Below are 24,958 nucleotides of genomic sequence, written 5' to 3'. Positions count from 1 at the left end.
TCCCACCAGCCCAGGAGCAGGTTGGCATAGAATGGTGCACAAGAACAACCCATCACTGTACCCCCGAGCTTGTGGTAAATACTACCATTAAAAATAAAGAAATTGTGCGTGAGTAAGTATCTCAGCAGTCTCGGCACAAAATCATTATGCTGAGAGTATTGTTGGCCCCTCATACTCAAAAAATATTGGACTGCTCTCAGGCCAACATTGTGGAGGATTGAAGAATACAACGCCTCTACGTCAATACTAGCCAGCATCGAATGTTTCTCAATAATAATGCCGTCCAACCTCTTGAGGAGATCCATCGTGTCCCTCGTGTATGATGGAAGTGATGTCACGAAGGGCATGAGGATCTGATCCATGTACACGCCTAAATTTTGACAGATACTACTGACTCCTGACACTATAGGTCTACCCTTTAGGGGTTTCGTCCCCTTATGAATTTTTGGCAGACTAGAGAATGTCGCTGTTACAGGGAGACTGGGATAGAGGAAGTCATACTCTTCCTTCGAGATCAGTTTTCTATCCATCACATCTATCAATATTCCCTTGAGTTCCAGTAGGTATGGATCGGTGGGATTTGAGGCCAAGATTGCGTAGTTTCACAGAGAATCTGGGCACACATTGATTGATAATCCGACCGATTCATAACCACGGGGTGTTTCCCCCTTTGTCAGAGGGTTTAATAATAATCGTGGGATCATCCCTCAGAGAGACAACTGCTCTCCATTCCTCCCTTGTATAATTTGTGGTCCGATGGGGTAGGGGTAGTGCCATAAGATCATCAAAAACTAGCTGTAAGAAAACATCGAGGCATGAAATGTCAGTAACTGGGGGCATCTTTTTGCTCTTATTCCTTAAAGGGGTGAACGGACCTTCTCCATCCGAATTAGTGGACTAAATGAGCAGCTGAATTTTAGCTGCTTTATTTGAACATTCCCCTTGTGAAACCTAACTCCGAATGTGACTTCTGGCTTAAAGGGATTCTGTTACCTCGTTTTACCCTATAGAGCTGCGGACATGCTAGCATGTCCGCAATATACCTGTCCCATAGCGGTGTGCTTTTATTGTGTTTAAAAAATGATTTTGTAGATATGTAAATGAGCCTGGTAAGGAGCCCAAGGGGCTGTACTAACCTTCCTGGAGCCCCCTGTGAAGGAGCCCAGCACCGCCTGCGTCCTCCGAATCTCCTCCTTGCTCACAGTTAGATTGCCGTAATCTCGCGATGCGCGCGCGAGCTCACGTATGCGCAGTGCCGGCATAGTGTTCCTTCCCTGTGCTGGCATCAGCCTCAGGGAAGGAACTGCGCATCGCGATCTAACTTTGTGAGCAAGGAGGAGATTCGGAGGATGCAGACAGTGAAGGTTAGTACAGCCCCTTGGGCTCCTTACCAGGCTCATTTACATATCTATAAAATCATTTTTTAAACACAATAAAACCACTCAGAGATATGGGACAGGTATATTGCGGACATGCTAGCGGCGATCTAGCAGTGCATGTCCGCAGCTCTATAGGCTAAAACGAGGTGACAGAATCCCTTTAAGAATTTCCAACAGCGATTTTTCGGGGTTGGCTCATATTGTAATCCGTTCTCTTTATATATGACTATTTCCTTGTCTATCTGTCAGAGTAATAATTCTTTACTAACCATTGGTGGCAAGTAATGTAAACATGGGGTAATTGTTCTATTCCCCAGACTTGGTCTCCAATTTTTATTTATGCTATAAATGCCCTTCTATGTTACACGGCCCCAATCCAGGACTGTGTTGGTATTGGTTGCTGGGGACGGAACCTGGTTGCCCAGCAACTGTACTTACCACCGATCGCAGTATCATTTGGTGCGCTCTGACATGATGACGGTATCACATGCCACTAACGTCATCACGTCTCTAATCTGGGAGCCTGCGTCCTCGCGCATGCGTAGTCTAGCTTTAGCCGGCTCACGTGCCCACGCGGGAGGCGCGGCTGTCATGGCCTCGTTCTGCCGTAGGTAAGCATTTAAAAGCTGGCACCTTTTTCAGTGCGGGTGCGATCTATTGCCCACGGCTGTCATTTTGCCCCTGTGAGAGGTTAGGGAGTGATATCTAGGTCTCCCTCCTTCCAACTTTTGGTTGGTGAGGTGTGTTATAACTAGTATCACCGCTCCATCCATATAGGGATCAGTTTGTCATACTGTTGATTGTAGGTGGGTTGTACTTCGATACCCCCATCACAACCCTCCCTTGGCTTCTTCCCTGCCTAAATATCCTGATTAGTTCCCCTGATGATTGTTCTAGCTGAATATAAAACGTGCATGTAGGGACTGGGATTAGGATAGGGCTGTATCAGGGCCAGCAAATAGGGAAAGGTTCCAGACGCGGTCGCCCTTTTAAGGTGAGGCTGCTCTGACATCTAGAAGCTAGGGCCATTCTACCACAGGGTAAGGCTACATGCACACAAACGTTTTTTTCCGTGTTCGTTCCGTTTTTTTGCGGATAGGATGTGGACCCATTCATTTCAATGGGTCCACAAAAAACACGGACAGCACACTGCGTGCTATCCGCATCAGTATGTCCGTTCCGTTGCCCCGCAAAAAAAAATAGAGCATGTCCTATTTTTTTTCTAGTTTGCGTTCAAGGATAGGCATTATTACAATGGATCCGCAAAAAAAAACGGATGTCATATGGAACGTCATCCGCAAAACACATACGGTGTGCATGTAGCCTAACTTTAGGGATATAATAGACCCCAAATCCCATGAGCTACAGCAGCATACAGTCTCCTCCAAGTGGATTGAATCGCTTTCACCTGGATACTGGCTGCTCCCTGCATCCTGACGACAGAGCGGTAGGAACAAGGTGTTCTTTACCAAGTGCCGCTGGGCACTGAGTTGCTTACCTGCGTCCAGCGATGGACTGGCCATCGGGAGTACCGGGAGAATCCCGGTGGGCCGATCGAATTATGGGCCGGCCAGGGCCGCCATCAGGGGGGTAAAGCCGATACCCCAGTAAGGGGCCCGGACCCCGGGGGGGCCCGGCCGGTCCCGAGCCATTTTAATTTTTTTGCTGTCAGTGTGTTAACTTTAAAATCAGCGCTCATCTCTTTACTATCTTACACTGACTCAGCTCCAGTAACAGCAGGCAGTGTGGGGGCGGCGCTCACTCACCGACGTCACACGCCTGCTCCTCCCACTAGGCGGCGCAGGCGCGTCAGTGAGTGAGCGCTGCCGCCCGCACTTGTTACTGGAGGCTGGAGGGAGCTGAATGTAAGGTAGTAAAGAGATGAGCGCTGTGTTAAAATTAAAGTTACTGTCTGCAGCCTGCAGGATACCGATTTATTAATGTATACTACTGTGAGTGGCGGGGAGGGGGATCTATGGATGACGGCACTGTTATAGGGAGGGGGATCCGTGGATGGCACTGTTATGGGGGGGGGTCTGTCATGTGGATGACACTTATGGGGGGGGGGTCTGTGGATGACACTTATGGGGGGGATCTGTGGATGGCACCATTATGGAGGGGGATCTGTGGATGACACTGTTATGGAGGGGGATCTGTGGATGACACTTATGGAGGGGGATCTGTGGATGACACTGTTATGGAGGGGGATCTGTGGATGGCACCGTTATGGAAGGGGATCTGTGGATGGCACCGTTATGGAGGGGGATCTGTGGATGGCACCGTTATGGAGGGGGATCTGTGGATGATACATACCGTATATAACATCTTATGCTATATGTGTCATCCACAGATCCACCCCATGACAATGTCATCCACAGATCCCCCTCCATAACAGTGTTCTGTGGATGACACTATTATGGGGGGGATCTGTGGATGACACTATTATGGGGGGGGATCTGTGTATGACACTGTTATGGGGGGGATCTGTGGATGACACTGTTATGGGGGGATCTGTGGATGACACTGTTATGGGGGATCTGTGGATGACACTTATGGAGGGGATCTGTGGATGACACTGTTATGGGGGGATCTGTGGATGACACTATTATGGGGGGATCTGTGGATGACTGTTATGGGGGGGATCTGTGGATGGCACTGTTATGGAGGGTATCTGTGAATGGCACTGTTATGGAGGGGTATCTGTGGATGACACATAGCATAAGATGCTATATACGGTATGTGTCATCCACAGATCCCCCTCTATAACAGTGCCATCCACAGATCCCCCCATAACAGTGCCATCCACAGATCCCCTCCATAACAGTGCCATCCACAGATCCTCTCCATAACAGTGCCATCCACAGATCCCCTCCATAACAGTGCCATCCACAGATCCCCTCCATAACAGTGCCATCCACAGATCCCCTCCATAACAGTGCCATCCACAGATCCCCTCCATAAAAGTGCCATTCACAGATCCCCTCCATAACAGTGCCATTCACAGATCCCCTCCATAACAGCGCCATTCACATGTTTTTTTTTTGAGTGTGTTTGGGAAAAATAAAGTGGGCCGGTCTGGCTGAAGTCCAGGGCCACTTTATTGTCCCAGTCCATCCCTGCCTGCGTCAACAATCTTTATCTAATAATTTTAGGGTCTGTCATTTTAATATTGTTATAATTCAAAGTTATGCTTTAGTATAACAATTGATCGCTGTGTCAGTTGGATTTTTCAGTGATCTTTCACACTGTATTCTGTCCTGTACTATTGGCCAGGAGTTCGGTTACCACCAGATCCGCGCGCTGTCCACCAGGTGGAGCTCTGATTGCCTGGCTGCTGAGCGGCGCTCCCGTGACGTCATTTGTCGCCTAGGAAGCGTGGTGCGCGGGAGGTGCTGCCGGCCGCGTCTAGTGACAAGCGGATAGACCGGAGAGGGGACCGGGCAGAGGAAAGAGGTAGAGAAGCGGCGGGGGGCTGTGTGTGTACAGCGCTCTACAGCCCAGTAGATCATTGATAATGCCCGATGCGTTTACATGTGCAGGTTTCTCCGCCATTGCTGGACGCATCGTGGGTGTGTATATGTCTGCCTCTGATACCCCGTGTTTCCTTCCAGGACCAACATGAGCTTGTTCAGTTCCAGCGGGGGCTTTGGCGCTGGAGGGACAGGAATGTTTGGAGGAGGCACAACCGCTGATAACCATAATCCAATGAAGGTCGGTAGCCAGCGCCGCTGTTACTGGTCCCAGTATATGTCCCACAGCTTGTAGTAACATGTACTGGTCTTCTCCTACACAGGACATTGAGGTCACCTCCCCCCCTGATGACAGCATCGCCTGCCTCTCCTTCAGCCCCCCAACATTACCGGGGAACTTCCTCATCGCCGGTTCCTGGGCCAACGATGTAAGTTCTGTTCGCAGGGCGACGTTAGAAGTGGCGGCAGTGTTCCATTAACCTTCGACCTGCCACTGCTGTCAAAGCATGCTGGGAGTTGTAGTTGTAGGTTGGGGAACACTGCCCTGGTCTGTTATAAGGCTACGTTGTAGCGGCGTGTATTCCAGCAGGCTGTTCCGGCAGAGAAGAGTCAGTTGGAATTCTCCGGATCCGTCACCGCTGGATACAAACGGAATGCCCAAGGGCCACTCCCATCTGAGACAATGGGGGCATATCGCTAGGATATGCCCCCATTGTCTGATAGGTGCGGGTCCCACCTCTGATACCCACACCTAGACTGAGAACGGAACTAGGAAGTTGATGGCCGGAAGACCCCAGGTCAGGCCACCGCCAAGCACTCTCCCCGTAGTAGTGAATGTTAGGGCATCGCGCTTGCGAGGCCACCACTCCCATTTATTTCTATGGGGCCAACGGAAATAGCCGAGCGCTCGGCTATTTTTGGAGGCCCCATAGACATGAATGGAGGGCGGCTACGCATGCGCAGTGCGCCCTCCACTTTTGGGGCTCTGTTCTCAGTGTAGATGCGGCTCCCAGAATTGGGACCTGCACCTATCAGACAATATGTGATATGCCCCCATTGTCTGAGAAGAAGAAAACCCCTTTAAGTAAATATGCATGCTGCGGTTTTTGTCCTGCCGATTCTTGCCGGATTTCGCAGATGTGCAGTCAGTGATTGTGAGCCAGAATCAAGAGTGGGGGCTACACACAGAGAGGGTATAATGGGAAGATTTGCTCCTGTTTTGTGTTTTTGATCCATACCTGGTTTTGGCTCCCAAGAACTGATGAAAGTCACTGGTCAAACACTGACTGTGTGAAAAGCGGCCTTAAACTATATAAGGCAATTCCCCAACACAATTCTGGAGATGCAGAGAGGTTCCTTGCGGCTTTTCACTGTATAGACTGTTATGAAAACACAGCCTGTATTCTTAAAGGGGGTGTCCAGGAAAAGATATTGATGACCTATTCTTATGGGACCCCCGCCGATCAGCTGTTAAAACAGGCTGGAAGTTTGAGCGCTGTGGCCTCTCCCTATGCCATCAGATTCCACCGTACATTGGTCACATGGCCTAGTTGCAGCTCAGCCCCAATCAAGTTAATGGGGCTAAGCTGCAATACCAGGCACTGCCACTATACGATGTACAGTGCCCTTTTTGGAAAGCTACCATGAGCTGACTGCACTCAGCAGAGCTCCGGTGAGCACAGAGGCTCCCTAAAACAGCTGATCTGCGGGGATAGCAGGACTCGGACCCCCACCAGTGTGATAATGATGACCTATCCTGAGGATAGGTCATCATTATCTTTTCCAGGTTGACCCCTTTAACAAGACAGTGTGCGAGCTGAAACGTCCTGCTGGTATAAGGCTACTTTCAAACTTGCGGCACAGTGATCCGGCAAGCAGTTCCCTCGCCGGATCCGGCAAAACGTATGCCAACTGATGGCATTTGTAAGACTGATCAGGATCCTTATCAGTCTTAAAAATGCCTGATCAGTCAGAAAAATGCATTGAAATGCCGGATCCGTCTTTCCCGTGTCATCCGGCAAAACGGATCAGGCATTTTTTTTTTTTTCACCTTTCTTTCGGTCTGCGCATGCACAAACCGGAAGGACGGATCCGGCACTAAAACATTCCTATGGAAAAAAAATGCCGGCAAGTCTTCAGTTTCTTTGGCCGGAGATAATTCCGTAGCATGCTGCAGATTTATCTCTGTCCTGATCAGTCAAAATGACTGAACTAAAGACATCCTGATGCATTCTGAACGGATTACTCTCCATTCAGAATGCATGGGGATAATCCTGATCAGTTCTTTTCCGGCATTGAGCCCTTTTGACGGAACTCAGTGGCGGAAAAGAAAATTGCTAGTGTGAAAGTACCCTAAGCTGACATTTCTCACCGCAGTAGGTGATTTATTTATTTTTTAAAGAAAAGTCTTGCAGATAAAAGGAGTCATTGTTATTATGTACTGTAATATCCTGGTAGATCCTTGACTGTAGATTTTAGGTGTTCTTTGGCTTGGATCTTGAGTTACCATCTGGAGAAGCTGATGTTCTCCATTATTATTGGGCAACTTCTAGCTGTCATCTCCTGACAGCAAACCTCTTGCTATCTTGTCCCTAGTGTCTATTAGAACAATGTTAAGCTAACAACCCCTTGCCAAATAACATAGAACTGCTCCCATGGCTTTTGCCATAGACTATGCAGCATCTGTTAATAGCACAGCATGGGGACAGGTCCTGTGCGTCTAGGGGATATATACCACAGGTTGAAAATCTAGGCCATAAAGAAAAAGAAACCTGAGATGCCTCAGACCTAAAGTGCAGTGTACCTCTGTATACCTAAAGGGGTTGTCCAAGTTATTCTTTTATTTTAAACGAAAGAAATGGATTTTCAGTTGACTTAATTCTAGTGTCATGACCCGTGAAGTCAGCTTCTTTGTTTGCTATGATGACGTTCTGTGCAGAAGGGAGCAGTCCTGTCTCTGTGCACGAAATGTCACTGATGTCTGATCCGCGGGCTCTGCTTGTTGGAGCGACCAGCCAGCGTCCGACCCACGGGCTCTGCTTGTTGGAGCGACCAGCCAGCGTCCGACCCACGGGCTCCGCTTGTTGGAGCGACCAGCCAGCGTCTGACCCACGGGCTCCGCTTGTTGGAGCGACCAGCCAGCGTCTGACCCACGGGCTCTGCTTGTTGGAGCGACCAGCCAGCGTCTGACCCGCGGGCTCTGCTTGTTGGAGCGACCAGCCAGCGTCTGACCCGCGGGCTCTGCTTGTTGGAGCGACCAGCCAGCGTCCGATCCGCGGGCTCTGCTTGTTGGAGCGACCAGCCAGCGTCCGATCCGCGTGCTCTGCTTGTTGGAGCGACCAGCCAGCGTCCGATCAACGGGCTCTGCTTGTTGGAGCGACCAGCCAGCGTCCGACCAACGGGCTCTGCTTGTTGGAGCGACCAGCCAGCGTCCGACCAACGGGCTCTGCTTGTTGGAGCGACCAGCCAGCGTCCGACCAACGGGCTCTGCTTGTTGGAGCGACCAGCCAGCGTCCGACCAACGGGCTCTGCTTGTTGGAGCGACCAGCCAGCGTCCGACCAACGGGCTCTGCTTGTTGGAGCGACCAGCCAGCGTCCGACCAACGGGCTCTGCTTGTTGGAGCGACCAGCCAGCGTCCGACCAACGGGCTCTGCTTGTTGGAGCGACCAGCCAGCGTCCGACCAACGGGCTCTGCTTGTTGGAGCGACCAGCCAGCGTCCGACCAACGGGCTCTGCTTGTTGGAGCGACCAGCCAGCGTCCGACCAACGGGCTCTGCTTGTTGGAGCGACCAGCCAGCGTCCGACCAACGGGCTCTGCTTGTTGGAGCGACCAGCCAGCGTCCGACCAACGGGCTCTGCTTGTTGGAGCGACCAGCCAGCGTCCGACCAACGGGCTCTGCTTGTTGGAGCGACCAGCCAGCGTCCGACCAACGGGCTCTGCTTGTTGGAGCGACCAGCCAGCGTCCGACCAACGGGCTCTGCTTGTTGGAGCGACCAGCCAGCGTCCGACCAACGGGCTCTGCTTGTTGGAGCGACCAGCCAGCGTCCGACCAACGGGCTCTGCTTGTTGGAGCGACCAGCCAGCGTCCGACCAACGGGCTCTGCTTGTTGGAGCGACCAGCCAGCGTCCGACCAACGGGCTCTGCTTGTTGGAGCGACCAGCCAGCGTCCGACCAACGGGCTCTGCTTGTTGGAGCGACCAGCCAGCGTCCGACCCGCGGGCTCCGCTTGTTGGAGCGACCAGCCACAGTTTGTCACTACTGACATCCAATCTGTGGGCTTAGCTGCCTCATCTGTGCGACCACACTTGCACCATGCATTGTTAGCAGTCAGGCATGCGCACTTTTTTCAGGCAGCAGCCAGTGTGTACCAGTCATAGTCATGAGCATGGCACATCAGTACTGAGGCCTGGCATGTGGGTGGAGCTTGTCAGAAGCCACGCCCAAACTGCACTTGACATCGATGTTGAGGTCCAGCATGTGGGCGGAGCTTGTCACTCCCACTGCACGTTACCGCAGCCAGAATGTGGAATGGCTTAGCGTTCGCTTTCACAATTCTGAGCAGAAGTATTCCGATCACAGTAAAACCCAACAGGGAGGAGGGAAAGGGTTGGGTTTAGTGCACTGTAACAGGTGCCTGTATGAATGGAAGAAGCAGCAGGATTTAAAGGGGTTCTGTCATCAGATACGTTGCAATAAAACCTTGGTGCGCGCAATCATGAGAAAATTGATGTTTTATAATATGCAAAAGATCCCCAGGAGCAATGAGGGTGGTGCCTTTGCACGTTTTGCTCACAGAGGCTCTGCTCACATCCTTTCATGTCACGCTCTCACTACTGACTGGGCCAGGCAATGAAGACATATTCACGTCTGGCCCTGAAGTCTCGCGGGAGCTCGTTCAGTGTACAGGGATGCGGACATCTAGGAAGATGGGGCTAGGACCATGATGTTCAACTGTCAAGCGCACCTGTCTCGGGTGAGATGGTTTTATTGCGACTTATCTGATGACAGAACTTTCCCCCCTGTTTTGGCTTAGCTAAGAGCAGCAAAGCTGATGGTGTGAGTAAGTAACCATGGATGGTGTTCTGCAAAGAGAACCAAGACAGTGCAGGTGCTTCACTTATGTACCGTATATATTTCTGACCATCAGGTTTGCAGTGTGTTTTTTTTTTTTTTTTTTTCTCTCTTCTTTTCTATAACTTGGACAATTCCTTTAAGCCTGGGCTTAGAGTTGATTAGAAACAGCTAAGTGATCTTAGTGAGCGATTTCCACTACTCCCATAGACTTGTGTGGGACTTGTGTGGGAGCAAGCATTCCACAGGTCCAGAGAGGTACAGACCCCCATTATAGCGATTGGTTGGGGTACTAGCAGTCTGACCCAAACTGATCTGTAGACAGATGGATTGTAACATAAACTTATCTGCTTGCTGGCAGTGAATGGGAACATTTGTTTGCCCCCAAAGATTAAATGCCTTCAGGGGCACTGTGACGGACTGAACCGTCAATGGGGCTGCTGGAGAAGCCTGAGGGCTAGCCTCCTTCCTACGGACTATGGACCCAGAACTATGGAGACCCCCCTCAGACCTCTAGGGGTTACAAGGAACTATTAACTCTGATTTATGTGTGGAGTCATAGGCCCCTTCTTTCCTATTGCCCATTAAAGGTGCAGGGTGTGAATCCCGCAATACAAAAAGGGTTAACTCTGCACTGAGACTCCCAATGAATGTGTTAGTTTATTTGTCCCTTTGTTCTATTGTGTTAGTGATAGGATTAAGATAGCTGACTCCGGTGTAGAGGAGTAGATCACCCTAAAATACACTCAGGAGATAATTCCATCACGTGTCTCCTCTCTCCCTATTCTTTAAGACACTGGGGAGGGCATGTCTGTTTGCATGCTGTTCATGTTTGTTTGAGTTATGTTGTTAGACTTCTTGAACTGTATATATACTGAATTGGTCTTCAATAAAGAGAGTTCCTGATTTGTTTCACCCTCAACATAGTCTCATCTCATGTGTGGTGGGGAAGAGCTATATTTACTCTGGGGATTGCTATCGGTATTATACTCCCCTGGGACTACAACACTGGAAGCTGGATCCTGGTCTTGGGCCCAGGGTGGCTGGAGGACAGCGAGACCCCAGCCAAGCTGTAACGCTGGAAGTGGGCACTACAGCGCTAATGGTGTCCGGTGGAGTGCTTGGAAGTACTCGGTGAGCACTAGGAAGCATCGATTGGCGGAGGCACCCAGTCGGGGTGCCAAGTGGTCCGTCACAGGCACATTTATTAAGACCGACGTTTTAGATGCCCAAACTGGCAGTGTATTCGCGTAGTTATGAAGAGGCGCCGGCCTCTCCATAACTTCAGCGCAACCAGCGCCAGTTCTAAATGTAAGACAGCTTCCTACGTTAAGACCTTTTTCTACTCCTAAAACAGGTGTAGAAAATGGTGAATGAGACGGGCCTGCCGGCCCTTCCACGCTTGGGCCACGCTCACAATTTTAGACCTGGCGTGAGCAGGGCGAAGTCACGGATAACGGTGCAACTAACCATTGCGTCTCTATGTGCCCCTGAAATACGCCTAATTTAGGGGTATTTCGGCATAGTAAATGACCCCCTAAGAGTTTTCCAGGAGTGCAGTGTTGATGGCCTATCCTCGGGATAGCTCAGCAATATCTGATCGGTGGGGATCCGACTCACGACATCCCTACCGATCAGCTGTTTGAAGAGGCCGCACTGCTCTGGTGAGCACCGCGGCGTTACATGATCTAGGCATAGCTCAGTCCCATTTAAGTAAATGGGCCTGGGCTGCGATACCAAGTACAGCTGCTGTACAAGGAACAGAGCCGTTTGGTATCCTGTGTTGAGGCCGCATCACTCATCGGAGCGCCAGCCGCCTCTTCAAACCGCTGATTATTGTGGTGCCAGGTGTAGGACTATCCTTTTATTGACTACACACTTCTCTTTCGATGCACATTTCAGTGGTGACATCTCTTTTAAAATGTATTGTTCTGTTGGGTCTGTCCGTGTTATTTAACCTTTTGGACTTGACGTCATTTCATGGATCATGTTTTTTCAGTGACCACCCTTTTTCTTGCAGGTTCGTTGCTGGGAAGTGCAGGACAATGGACAGACCATCCCTAAGGCTCAGCAGATGCACACAGGACCAGTGCTGGATGTGTGCTGGAGTGATGTACGTATGGCGTTTGCCGATTTCCCCCGTCTTATTAGGTTACAACATCGGTTTCCCTACATTTGAATCTATCCATGTAATAAATCATTTAGCATGAAGTTGGATATGTACATGCAGCTGTGGAATTGTGCATGCTTTTCCCCACTACAGGGTTGGATTAAAAGTGTATTGCATGCCATCAGTTTTCTGTATTGTTTCAATACATTTTTAACTTTACCTGGAAAATTGCGGAACATCAGTGTGTACTTGTCACATGAGAAGTCGCCACACAGCTCCAAACTAATGCACGAGAAGAATGGTGTGAGGGAGATGCAGCTGCAGTACCTCTCCTTCAGTCTGAGAGCGGAGATATCTCATACACATTTATTAGTGCCTGATTATTTATATATATATATATATATATATATAATCTCTATCACAAGTTCAGGGATGTAATAAGATTCTCTGCGGGTTCAGTGTCTCCTCAAGTCAGTGGATTCTAAATTATTCTTGTCTTTGCACAGGACGGCAGTAAAGTGTTCACAGCCTCTTGTGATAAAACAGCCAAAATGTGGGATCTGAACAGTAACCAGTCCTTACAGATCGCCCAGGTAAAGTGACTTCTCACTGTAGTGTGTATGTAGTCGGCTCTTGAAAGGGTTGTCCTGTTTCCTGTATTGATCATCAGTTTGAAGAGAAGGCAGCACTCGTACGAGCGCTGCCCTCTCTTCACTGTTTACCTGCTCGCCCTCAACATTGCAAGGGCGAGTTGGTGTACAGTAATTGCAGCACCTCCGTCCTCATTCACTTCAATAGGAAGGAGCAGATAGCGTGTAACTGCTCCCTCCCATTGAAGTAAATGGGGTCGTAGGAGCTTTAATTACACCTGCTTGCTGCTGCGATGTAAACAGTGAAGAGAAGGCAGCGTTCGTATGAGCTCTGCCTTCTCTTCAAGCAGCTGTTCGGCGGTCGTGTCTGGAGTCGGATCCCGCCAATCTGATATTAATGACCTACCCTGAGAATAGGTCATCAATATCTGAAACCAGACAACCCCTTTAACATGTACTGGTCAACTGATGAGGTTCATCTACAAGACTGCATCATTTTCTCCTGTCAGCACGATGCGCCGATCAAGACCGTTCACTGGATAAAAGCTCCGAACTACAGCTGCATCATGACTGGAAGCTGGGACAAAACCCTTAAGGTAGTATTCACGGCTGAAGTTTTCATCTTCTGCAGTGCTTTTGAGGCTTCTCTGGTGGTTACTGCATTATGCCTTTTCCCCTCTTACAGTTTCCCTATAAATCAGGGGGCAAGTTTTTAAAAAGAAAACTGATTTTACAATCGCTACCACCTAAATACACTGCTAGCTCAACCCCTTTTCTGACACATTGGGCAACATATTGATAGCTGAATCTATTTATACCTAAAATGTCTATGTTAGAGCATGTAACGGGGGAACCCCTCGGCGAGCTAAATCTGCAGGAAATATGCCACTGCCTCTATCGGTCGCAGTGGTCATATGATTGATCACTTGATCTCTGACATTCTAATAGGCTTCAACTGGCAGATTTGCAGATTCAATCCAAAAAAATGTTCCCCTGCCGTTCTCTGTCAAGACCTGATTATCCTCAATTGGATATGTAGTACATCAAAATTTACAGTAGACACTGAACACCAATAAAATGTGTGTTTTAAGGTAATATACAATGTATGTTTCCCAATTTGTTAGAAAAGAGGTTGAGCTAGCAGTGTATTTGCAAGGGTGGTTGTAATATCAGTTTTGTTTTTAAACATACTCATACACTGGAAAAACCAAGTAATCCCGGAAAACCCCTTTATAGTATTAATGGGTGCTCTTCTTTTTTTTTTTTTTTTTTAATTTATTTTGATGAAGCGCAAAAAAAAACGGGGAAAAAAAGTAACCGATACAATAAAAGCAGTGTAGTCTTCTATCAGTGGTGTCGCATATTTAGCTCTCAACCCCTCTTCTTCTTTTCCTCATCTAGTTTTGGGACACACGTTCCCCAAACCCTCTGATGACGCTTCAGCTTCCTGAGCGATGTTACTGTGCAGATGTGGTAAGTCCTCCCTGATGGCAGTGTCTGAACATATGAGATAGGATTTGGACTTTGATACCAATACAAAGAATCGTTTCACAGTTCTGTATACCAAAACAATACTTTGCCCAAAAAAATCTGTTGTTCCACCCATAAAACCACAACAAACATATCCTGGGGTAGTTCTTGACTGCTCCAATGCTGCAAAATCTGCCATGTATACCGCGGTTTCTGCATTTGCTTTTCACTTTGAATGCCACTGACCCGCTCTTGTGTTAGCCCCTTTGAATGGAGCTAAACCACGAGTGAACACCAGCCGCAGTTTCTGTCTGGACACTGCGTCTAGAAGGCCTGGTTACGGCTTTAAACAGCCATCCGTGTGAACGGCAGTGCGGCCTCCCATTGAAAACGGAGAGAGATGGACTTCATGCGGCCACTGATGAAATTTTAGTGCAAAATCCCTGACCATATTCTGCCGTCAAAAGATAAACGGGCAACTTCCGTGGGGCTAGTGTGTGGTACATTTTGGGGTTTATTTCTACTAATGTGAAGCTCATGGAGGTACTAAATAATAAGACCATATGCCTCACATCAATAATATGTGACCCCATCATTTATCTCACATAGTGGAAACAATGAGGTTAATGTGAGTCACATTAACCCCAAAGTTCCTAAATGCTGGCCATTCCTATGCTATAGTCTGCCTTTATTTCAAGCTGTAAGTTTGACTCTAATACCTTCCTGGGCGGTCACTGTCCTCCTTTCCTATAGATTACTGGCGCAGACACTGTACTAAACCTGGACTTTCAATGACCTAAATGACGCAGACAGTGGTACGACACATCAGGAACTCACCGGCTGTGTCACTTGCGCTATTCTCTTCCCTCCCTTCACTATAGTCCCCTCAGGGACTTGTAGACATATCAAAATAAAATAAATTTTTCAATGCATTGTGCAGCCCTGAAGTTCTATTCCCCTCACCCATGACGGCACCCATGCGACTAGGACCTCCTATCCGGGACAGGAAACCTGAAGAGATAAAATGGTTCACACCCCCCACCACACCTCAGTTCAGGTTTCCTGTCCTCCGGATAGGAGGTACCTGAGGAGTTCCCTTTTTCTTTTTAGGTTCTCACTTCGGAGGGCTGAGGGAGGTCCGGGTCTACAACACTGTAACGGGTCTACACCTGCTGGCGTAATTCTCCGGTGGGAGCCGTCGCCTAAGTTTGTCCTGCTTCTGCCTCCTCCCAAAGCCTCATTGGGGAGCCGCTCTGGCCGTGTTCAGGCGGCTCCCGGTCCATGGTAGTGCGACAGCCCACTTCTAAGATGGCAGAGAGTGCTCCCGATCCGCTCTGCGCATGCGCACCGGGGCGGCTTCTTTCAGGGCATTAAAACTCTGCCGGCGGCGCTAACAGGAAGGGGAGGGGCTTGCCGGCCTCATGGATTAGGCTTTTCTGTTGGACATACTGTTAAAAGGAGCCGAGGCGTGTAACAAGTCGGTAGTAGGAGGGGACAGCCAGCTGTGGTACGCACACAGTGCTGTGCATGACCTGGAGTCTCCACTAAGATGTCGGAACCAGGTGATGCTGGACACGCCGATCCCTTGGAAGCCTCGAGACCCACAAGCCTGGTATTGGACCTGAGGAGTGGGGAAGCTTGACGCTTCACTTTGGGGGCGATTGATCCTCTCTTAATAATTTTGGGTGTTCTTTGCTTTTTTTTTTTTTTTTTTTTTTTTCTCTAGGTAGCAAAAACACCTAAGAAATCTTTCGGCAAAACTAAACATAAGGAATGTGGAGGATGTAGAGTAGCGTTGTCAGCTGCATATGCTAAACCACTATGTCAAGCTTGTATAGATAAGTTAGTCATGGAAGAATCCCATAGCTTATCTAAAACCATTAAGGCCTAAGTACGATCTGAAGTGAAGTCCTTCAGTTGGGGCCGTCCGAAATCACCAGAAGGGCGTACCTGTAACATGGACTGATTTTTCTGGTGGAGACATGGACATAAAATCAGGTCAGGAGTTATCGTCTGATTTTATGTCTTCAGATGAGGATTCAGCGGGGAAAGCATTATTTCCACTGGAAGATACTGAGCCGTTATTAAAAGCCGTAAAAACCACGATGAAGGACGTAAAACAGCCTAAGGGCCCATTCACACGACCGTATGGCTTTGTGGATCCGCAAAACACAGACACCGGCCATGTGTGTTCTGCAATTTGAGGACAGCACATGGCCGCAACCATAACAGAAAATGCCTATTCTTGGCCGCGATTGCGGATAAGAATAGGACATGTTCTATTCTGCGGAGACGCGGTACGGAATAACGGATGTGGCTGGCACACGGTGTGCTGTCCGCATCTTTTGAGGGCCCATAGAAATGAATGGATCCCCAGACCTTCCGCAAAATTGCGGAACGGCTACAGATCCGTACATACGGTCGTGTGAATGGGCCCTTAGACTATTGCCAACCAGGATTTTGAGGGCCTTGGCCCTAAACGCTATAGTTTTTTCCGTTCATAAGAACATAGAAGCATTGATTAGAAAAGAATGGAAAAACCCTGACAGAATTTTTTTTATACCGAATTCTGTTAAAAGAAAATATCCATTTGAAGAGTCATTGGCGGGCTTATGGGACAGAGCTCCTGCTGTAGATGCTTCTGTAGCCAAAAAATCTGCTCTTCCGTTTGATTTGGTCTGTTTAGGAGACCCTTTAGATAAGTGCTGATGTTTATCTTAAGCGTACTTGGGAATGTGCCTCTACAAGTCTCATGCCGGCCATTGCCGCCTCCTGGGTCTCCAGGTCATCAAGGCTAAGGATAGGTCAACTAGAATCTCATATCAGAGACAACCCCTAGAGAGGACTTACTATCCTCCCTCCCAACTTTCCTCAAGGCAGCAGACTTCCTTGCAGAGGCTTCTACTGACGTGGTCCGTTTTTCTGCCAGAGCAGCCGCTATGTCAAATGCAGCAAGGCATGCTATTTGGCTTAGATCATGGAAAGGGGATTCAGGGTCCAAGTCTAGACTTTGCTCTCTCCCTTGTGAAGGTTCTGGATTGTTTGGTTCCTCTCTGGATGACATTTTAGAGAGCTTTTGACAAAAAGAAGGGGTTTCCGTTTCCCCAGAAAACTTTATTTATTTTTCGTAAACCCCAGGCCAGTTTTAAAAGACAAAGGGTTCGGCAAAGTAATAGAAGTGAGAGAGAAAAATTTCCTAAAAGATCAGTTTTTTTTTGTTTGTTTTTTTAAAACCCAGAAAACAGATGAAAAGACAAATCCCAATGACGCCAGAAGTCCACTTTAGAAAACCTAGGATGGATAATCAATTGGAAAAAAATCAAATCTGATTCCTTCTCAAGTTTGTGTTTTTTTGGGAATTCAGTTGGACTCTTGTTTACAAAAAATGTTTCCTTCCACTTCAAAGGAGAGAGGCGATTATGGAGCAAATATGGTCAGTCTTCCTGTCCTACCACTGTAGCGATGGCGGTGCTAGGGCATATGATATCAGCAATCCCAGCAGTACCTTATGCACAGATCTACTCCACAGATCTTCAAGCGGACATCCTAAGATCCTGGGACGGCTCACCGTATTCTTTGGATCAAAAATTCCACCTTTCCTCAAAGGCAAGACGCTCCCTGTTGTGGATGATACCAAAAAAATCTATCAGCAGGAGTGCCATGGACATTTCCAGACCAAACCATAATTACCACAGATGCCAGCCCTTGGGGTTGGGGAGCCCACTCCCAAAACGGATACTGGCAAGGGAGGTGGGATCTGAATACGATGAAAGCATCCTCCAATTTCAAGAAGTTAAAAGCAGTAGAGAGGGCACGGACGGTGGCCCTTCCGGAAATAATAAACAAAGATTGTTTCTATTCAGACAATTCAACAGTGGTGGCCTACATAAACCGTCAAGGAGGAACGAGAGTCTCTTCCCTCCTACATCTATGCCAGAAGATCTTTTGTATAGCAGAGAGAAGAATGCTTTTCCTTGCAGCGGGTACATCTGAAGGGGAAGGAAAATGTTATAGCAGACTTCCTAAGTCGAGTTTCCATAAGACAGGATGAATGGTGTCTAAACAAAAGTTTATTTTTTTACAGATAGTACAGAGGTACGGTCTTCCTATAGTGGACCTTTTTGCCTCAAGGTATTCTCCCTCAATCATTTGGACAGCCCATCAGCAGTGGATGGGTTAGCTCAGGACTGGAGCCAAGAATTAGGGTACGCATTCCCTCCAATTTGCCTCATCCCACGAGTATTAAAGAAAATAGAGAGAATGCCTCAGTTATCCTGATTGCTCCAAAGTGGCCCAAGAAGTCCTGGTATTCAAATCTTCTGAGGGGGGCAGTACCGCCTCCGTGGGCCCTACCATTGAGAGAGAACCTTCTTTACCAGGGTCCGCTAGTTCATCCCAGCCTAGAAGTTCTTCAGCTTTCGGCATGGATTTTGAAAGGGAGGTCTGGTCAGGAAGGGGATTGTCGGACAAGGTTGTTTCCACCTTGCTAAAAAGTAGTAAGGCAGTTACCTCTAAAAAATATATAAAAATTTGGAATATTTTTTTCTACGTTCTTAGGTCACAGCCCCCCAGATCCCTTTAAATCTCCACAAATACCAAGAATCCTAGATTTTTTGCAAGCAGGGCTAGATAGGAATCTTAAAGCTTCCACACTAAAAGTTCAGGTAGCTGCCCTAAGTTTATTTTTTTGATTATAGGTTAGTTGATCATCCGTGGATTTTAAAGATTCTTGTCAGCAGCCTCTAGGTTACATCCTTACTTAATCCCTGGGATATGAATACGGTTCTTTCGGCCCTATCTCACAAGTCTTTTTGAACCATTAAATGAGATTTCTATTAAAATGTTCTACTTTAAAATGGCCTTCCTTCTAGCAATAACCTCTGCTAGACGGGTTTCTGAGATTCAAGCGTTTTCTGCTTTCCCTCCCTATACCACTTTTTTGGAAGATAAAGTTATCATCAGACCAATTCCATCTTTCCAGCTGAAGGTGGTCTCAGATTTTCACAGAAGTCAGGATGTGGTTCTTCCCTCCTTTTGCCCAAATCCAGGTAATCCGTCAGAAGAAACATTTCATTGCCTAGATGTTAGGAGGTGTCTGCTTTTTTTTTTTTAACCTAGATTCTACTTCTCCTTGGAGGATAGATGATCTCCTAATCCAGTATCAGGGAAAGTGTAGGGGGACGCAAGGTTTCCACTAGCGTTATTGCTAGATGGGTAAAGAATGCCATTTATTTCTCTTGCCTATTCTTCCCTTAGTCTGCCCCCTCCAAGGGGGTTTGGGGCTCATTCTACCAGGGCCATTGCGACCTCTTGGGCAGATGCTTCTCTGGCCCAGATATGTGGAGCCGCTACCTGGAGCTCTCCCCATACTTTTTTCAGACATTACATGCTGCATTTTGACTTAGATGCGACCTTTGGGAGGAAAGTGCTACAAGCTGTAGTCGTCTGTCCGTCCCCCCCTAATTTTTGTCTTGTTTATAGTTTAGTCGCGCATGGGTGCCGTCATAGGTGAGGGGAAAACAATAATTGCTCTTAACGGTAATTTGTTTTTCTTGAAACCCATGACGGCACCCCAAAAACTTCCCTCCCTAATAAAAAATAAATAAAATGAATATGTTTAGATAGAGCCTCTTTTTCTTGGAAATTTGGAGGAACTACCTGATGGATTCTCCTCTTTCCACTAATCATGTTGTGTTCTGTCCTTTAATCCTTCTTGCTTTGTGGTTGGCACGCCTCTGGAGTTTTTTTTTTTTTTTTTTTTTTGTAGTGGGGGGTGTGAACCATTTTATCTCTTCAGGTCTCCTGTCCCGGATGGGAGGTCCTAGTCACATGGGTGCTGTCATAGGTTTCAAGAAAAACAATCACCGGTAAGAGCGATTATTGTTTTCCGTCCGTACACTAAATGCTATAGTCTGCTGTATGTAAGGTCTATTAGAACTGAGCCATGGTGCTCATCAAGTTGTTAATTTCTTGTGTTCTCCTCAGGTCTATCCTATGGCCGTTGTAGCCAGTGCAGAAAGAGGGTTAATAGTTTACCAGCTAGAGAACCAGCCCTCTGAGTTCCGAAGGATTGAGTCTCCCTTAAAACACCAGGTAATGTGATGAGTGTGGTGGCTTGTGGCCTGGTATCTTCTGTGTATGTAGAGCTTGTTAGTTCTTCTGAGATTTAAAAAAAAAAAAAAAAAATCAAGAAAAGAGCAAGAAATTATAAAAAAAAAAAAAAAAATACATTATTCCCATCTGGCGACCGCTACAGATGATCCCTGGCCTCAGTGCTTAGATGTGACTGCTGAGGCCGATAATTAGCTGCAGCAGTCACGTGAATGAGTCTCCATTGGTTCTGTACTAGGTAACTGGTTAAGGGCATCGGTCAACAGACTTGTACCTATGAAACTGGCTCATTTGCATATATTTAAACATCATTTTCTCAGCAATGCGGATACATATGAACATGGGACCAACGCAGATGCCTTCAGCTGCCAAGCCCACATGTAACAGGTCAGCCAGTGTCATAGGTACAAATCTGCTGCCCTTTAAAGGATACACATAGTCTGACATGCTTACCTTTAGGCTAGGGCTACACTGCAACCTGTGTCGCGTGACATTTATTATAATCCTAGTCAATGGTGTCGCACTGCGACGCGACAGTTGCAAAAAATCCATTCAAGTTGTATTTTTGTGCGACAGTCGCAGCATGTCGCAGTGCGATACCATCAACTATCATTATAAAAAATGACGCCTTATCCCTCAGTTTTCATTGTGCAAAGCTCAGCGCATGTCACAATTTTTACCAATACACAGGGTGCATAAGACTCTCTTCTTTATGCATAAAATTGGGATTTGGAGTGATTCCTCATGCCCCATATGCAGGTTTGTCCCAGCTACCTTATTACATATGGTGTGGGACTGTATGCAGTTGAGGACATATTGGAGAGAAGTTTTTGGAATTATCCGGATCGTATTTATAACAGACATCCCATTTAACCCTAAGGAGTGTGTATTATTAGGGACCGGGTGGGAGATGACATAACTAACTTGGGTATTTAGAGGGTCTTATTCCAGATGTGAAAATCGATTGCTTGTTACTGTATCCAGGCCATTCCGCCCACTAAACAGAGCTTTATTAATCATTACTATTCTAAGATTGGACTTATGTGAAAATGAGACATCTTAATAAATTTAAAGCCCTATGAGATGGATGGATTGATGTTTTGGTATTACCCTCCCAAGGTCTGCTGGATGGCAGGGATAGTGGGTGTCAGCCCCCCACTGATGAGATACTGGTGACCTATCCTGAGGACAGCTCACCAGTATTAAAATCTCAGAAAGCCTTTTTTAAATAATAATTTGGGGACTTCTGTGTCTATTCCATTTTTCAGCACCGATGTGTCGCCATATTTAAAGACAAACAGAACAAGCCAACCGGCTTTGCCTTGGGCAGTATTGAAGGAAGAGTCGCTATCCATTACATCAACCCCCCAAATCCGTAAGTATTCCACCTGTGAGGACTGAGCAGAATGCATTGTGGGTCACTTAACCGCAGTAACTCAAGTCTCTTCCTCAGAGCCAAAGACAACTTTACATTCAAATGTCATCGATCCAATGGGACAAACACTGCAGCTCCTCAGGACATTTATGCAGTAAGATTTGGGATTTTCCATTCTGTAGTTGTGAGGGTGGTGGGTGCACGATTCATACCTTTTCTGCTTTTAGACTTTCTGTTGAGGTCCAGGGTATCAGGGAGCCTGCGACCGATGTCCAGCATGATGAAGGAATGCTGTTGATGCCAGACTAATGTCACTTTTCTGTACACTGTTGATAGCTAACGTTCTCCCGTCAGGTAAACGGCATCGCCTTTCATCCGGTACACGGCACTTTGGCCACGGTCGGCTCTGATGGACGCTTCAGCTTCTGGGACAAGGACGCTCGGACAAAACTGAAGACTTCAGAGCAACTGGACCAGCCCATCTCTGCTTGCAGTTTCAACCACAACGGAAACATCTTTGCCTATTCCTCCAGCTATGACTGGTCCAAGGTGAGTACTCCCATTGTTTGCTGTCTGCCCAGTGTGCCCATCTACTTAGCAGTCATTAATCCTCCTTTCCCCCCCAGGGCCATGAGTTCTACAATCCACAGAAGAAAAATTACATCTTCCTGCGTAATGCTGCTGAGGAGCTAAAACCGCGGAATAAGAAATAGTAAGTTTTAACGTGTTTACTTGTTTTTCTATTTATTTCTGATTGACTGGCCGCAGCCCAGCTGACATTAGTCCATCAGTATTTTGATTCCAAAAAGGAAGGTTAAAAAAAGAAAAAAAAACATTAGCCCCCTTCAGATAGACAGTACTTCGACCCATTTTTATAAAAAAAAAATTTTTTTAAATCGGATCATTTTTATTTGTAGTTGTATAATCAGATTCAAAGTATTACCATCACACCTATAAGACAATGGGGACATATCGTCTAATGGTGGTATTATTAATACTGGGAGCCACTAATGGAGGAAAAAATACTAGGGGGGCACTAATGGGACATTGTTTTACTGGGAGACATTAATGGGGCATTATTAATACTGCCGTGTCCCGTCTATCCGGTGAACTGGAAGAGATACGGGAGACGGCAAGTGCGCACTGTGCCCGCCGTCTCCTCATACAGCTGATCAACGGGGTTGTCTTTGCGATGAATGGGTTTTGGGTTGCGGTTTGGGCACTATGTCTCTAAAAGTTTCGCCATATGTTGCAGGTAGATTTGCACCCAGATCCATACCTTTACATTTATCCACATTGAAAGCATTTGTCAGGTGGATGCCTAAGCATTCTGCGTTTCCATGTGTGCCTATAATATCTGCACGTCTTCTATAGACTGCAATGTACTATGACAGTTAGGCTGAGTTCACACGGGCGTTGCGGGAACATGCGCGATTTTTCCGCGCGAGTGCAAAACATTGTAATGTGTTGCACCTGCGTGAGAAAAATCGGCATGCTTGGGATCGGTGTTCTGTAGATTGTATTATTTTCCCTTATAACCATGTTATAAGGGAAAATAATACATTCTGAATACAGAATGCATAGTACAATAGCACTAGAGGGTTTAAAAAAATCAAATAATTTAACTCGCCTTAATCCACTTGCTCGCGCAGCCCGGTATCTCTTCATCTTAGCTGTGTGCAGGAAAAGGACCTGTGGTGACATCACTCCGGTCATCACATGGTCCGTCACATGATCTTTTACCATGGTGATGGATCATGTGATGACTGGAGTGACGTCACCACAGGTCCTTTTCCTGCACAGCTAAGATGAAGACAGAAGAGATGCTGAGCTGCGCGATCAAGTGGATTAAGGTGAGTTAAATTTTTTTATTTTTTTTAACCCCTCCAGCGCTATTGTATTATGCATTCTGTAATTCAGAATGCTATTATTTTCCCTTATAACCATGTTATAAGGGAAAATAATACGCACCGCATCCGCACTTGCTTGCAGATGCTTGCGATTTTCACGCAGCCCCATTCACTTATATAACGCACAATATAGAGCATGCTGCGATTTTCACGCAACGCATAAGTGATGCGTGAAAATCACAGCTCATGTGCACAGCCCCATAGAAATGAATGGGTCCAGATTCAGTGCGGGTGCAATGCGTTCAAGTCCCGCATTGCACCCGTGCGGAATACTCGCCCGTGTGAACTCAGCCTTACAGAGATTTCAGATCTAGAACAGCCTGTTACGTGCTGGGACTCTCCATCAAACCTTCCCCTGTATTAATCACGGCCTGTTTCCCTGACAGATGGATCACGATGTTTGGATGTCTTTTACTTATGTTCTCTGACCTCGTCGGGTTTCATCTATCAAGCTCTGCAATATTCTTCCTTGTGGTCAAAATGACCCCAGAATGCTGACATACAATGACACGTGTCCTGGCGGCCGCCAACTTCACTCTCCTGTGTACAGATCACCCGAGTACGTATGAGGACCTCAGCCCTGCCCGGTCTCTATCTCCCCATCCCTTGCTGCCTCTGTGGGACTTTGTGACTGTTGTGGGATGGTGAGGCCTCAGCATGCGGACAGATAAAACTGCCTTAAATCCACTGTGTAAAATGAAAACTAATTGCTTTGGTTTTTATTTTATATCTGAATAAAGCATCATTTTTAGTAAACGCTCATGGGGTCCCGGGGCCGAGCATTGCCTTATTTACCCAGTCTCCGGGTGCTTTGATTCCCCTGGTGATATGTGGCTTGCTGCCTAGGACTGAGGGGTTTAGATAAGATATCGGTTTAATTATGTTGGAACATTTTGTCATTTATATGTCTTTGTGTTTTGTAATTTATAAGACCTCATCTGACCAGGACCCTGTGGTTTTACTTGTAAGGTTTGTCTTCCTTGATTTGACCAAGTCGTCTTGTACTCTCACGTTGTGCTCCTTATTTCCTCTTCACTGCATTGCTGAGTCACCAGTAAGAAGATCAAGGACCCTCACTTCCAGCGGCTGCCAACCAGATGCAATTCTCCTCCTTCAGGCTGCAATTTTGAGCGGGGAAGATGTTATCAACACTTTGAAAGAAAACCACCATAAGACTGATTAGAGGTCGACATTAAATTTTCCGTCCCCATGATAACACTTCTTCCCATGTTCTGGTCAGCTGCAACCAATCACAATACACTTCAAAGGAAGGAAGAAATATGATTCATTGAGGCCCCTCGCTTACCCTGTGCTTACGGTGAGCTGACAGAGTGCCGAAAGTGTTGTTATGGCACCAGAGGTTTCTAGTGCAGAAGACTTGTGGTTTTAGTCTCCACTTGATGCAAGCTCTTTAATGTATTGTAAATGTTAAGAGGATTTAAGTTAAGAAATGTAGATCCCTTGGTATTA

General features: G+C 47.2%; 1 protein-coding gene across 3 annotated transcripts; it reads left to right on the top strand.

The window, feature by feature from the left end:
- The first annotated feature begins 4,722 nt into the window (after positions 1 to 4,722).
- On the top strand, positions 4,723 to 24,244 carry RAE1 (ribonucleic acid export 1). Of its 3 annotated transcripts, none has more exons than XM_040437244.1 (13): positions 4,723 to 4,832; positions 4,991 to 5,090; positions 5,173 to 5,277; positions 11,943 to 12,035; positions 12,539 to 12,625; positions 13,132 to 13,218; positions 14,024 to 14,095; positions 20,078 to 20,185; positions 21,472 to 21,578; positions 21,657 to 21,732; positions 21,933 to 22,127; positions 22,205 to 22,290; positions 23,875 to 24,244. In XM_040437244.1, coding segments are annotated over exons 2-13 (1,110 nt in total). In that variant the 5' UTR covers positions 4,723 to 4,832; positions 4,991 to 4,997; the 3' UTR covers positions 23,876 to 24,244. The 3 variants fall into 3 exon arrangements, with proteins under 3 accessions (XP_040293178.1, XP_040293179.1, XP_040293180.1); XM_040437246.1 differs by having other exon boundaries at positions 4,736 to 4,833; positions 4,921 to 5,090; XM_040437245.1 differs by lacking the exon at positions 23,875 to 24,244 and having other exon boundaries at positions 22,205 to 22,291.
- The last annotated feature ends 714 nt before the right edge of the window (positions 24,245 to 24,958 follow it).

The sequence above is a fragment of the Bufo bufo genome, chromosome 6 (assembly GCF_905171765.1).
Source record: "Bufo bufo chromosome 6, aBufBuf1.1, whole genome shotgun sequence".
Classification (NCBI taxonomy): domain Eukaryota; kingdom Metazoa; phylum Chordata; class Amphibia; order Anura; family Bufonidae; genus Bufo; species Bufo bufo.
The sequence above is the reverse complement of the archived record's forward strand: the minus strand, read 5'-3'. Positions and strand labels throughout refer to the sequence as shown.

Bases quoted from the DNA above. Each gene is read 5' to 3' on its own strand.
- RAE1 (XM_040437244.1), top strand. From the start codon at position 4,998: ATGAGCTTGTTCAGTTCCAGCGGGGGCTTTGGCGCTGGAGGGACAGGA. The intron at 13,219-14,023 runs GTAGTATTCACG...TTCCTCATCTAG, and splicing joins GCTGGGACAAAACCCTTAAG to TTTTGGGACACACGTTCCCC. The intron at 14,096-20,077 runs GTAAGTCCTCCC...TGTTCTCCTCAG, and splicing joins GATGTTACTGTGCAGATGTG to GTCTATCCTATGGCCGTTGT.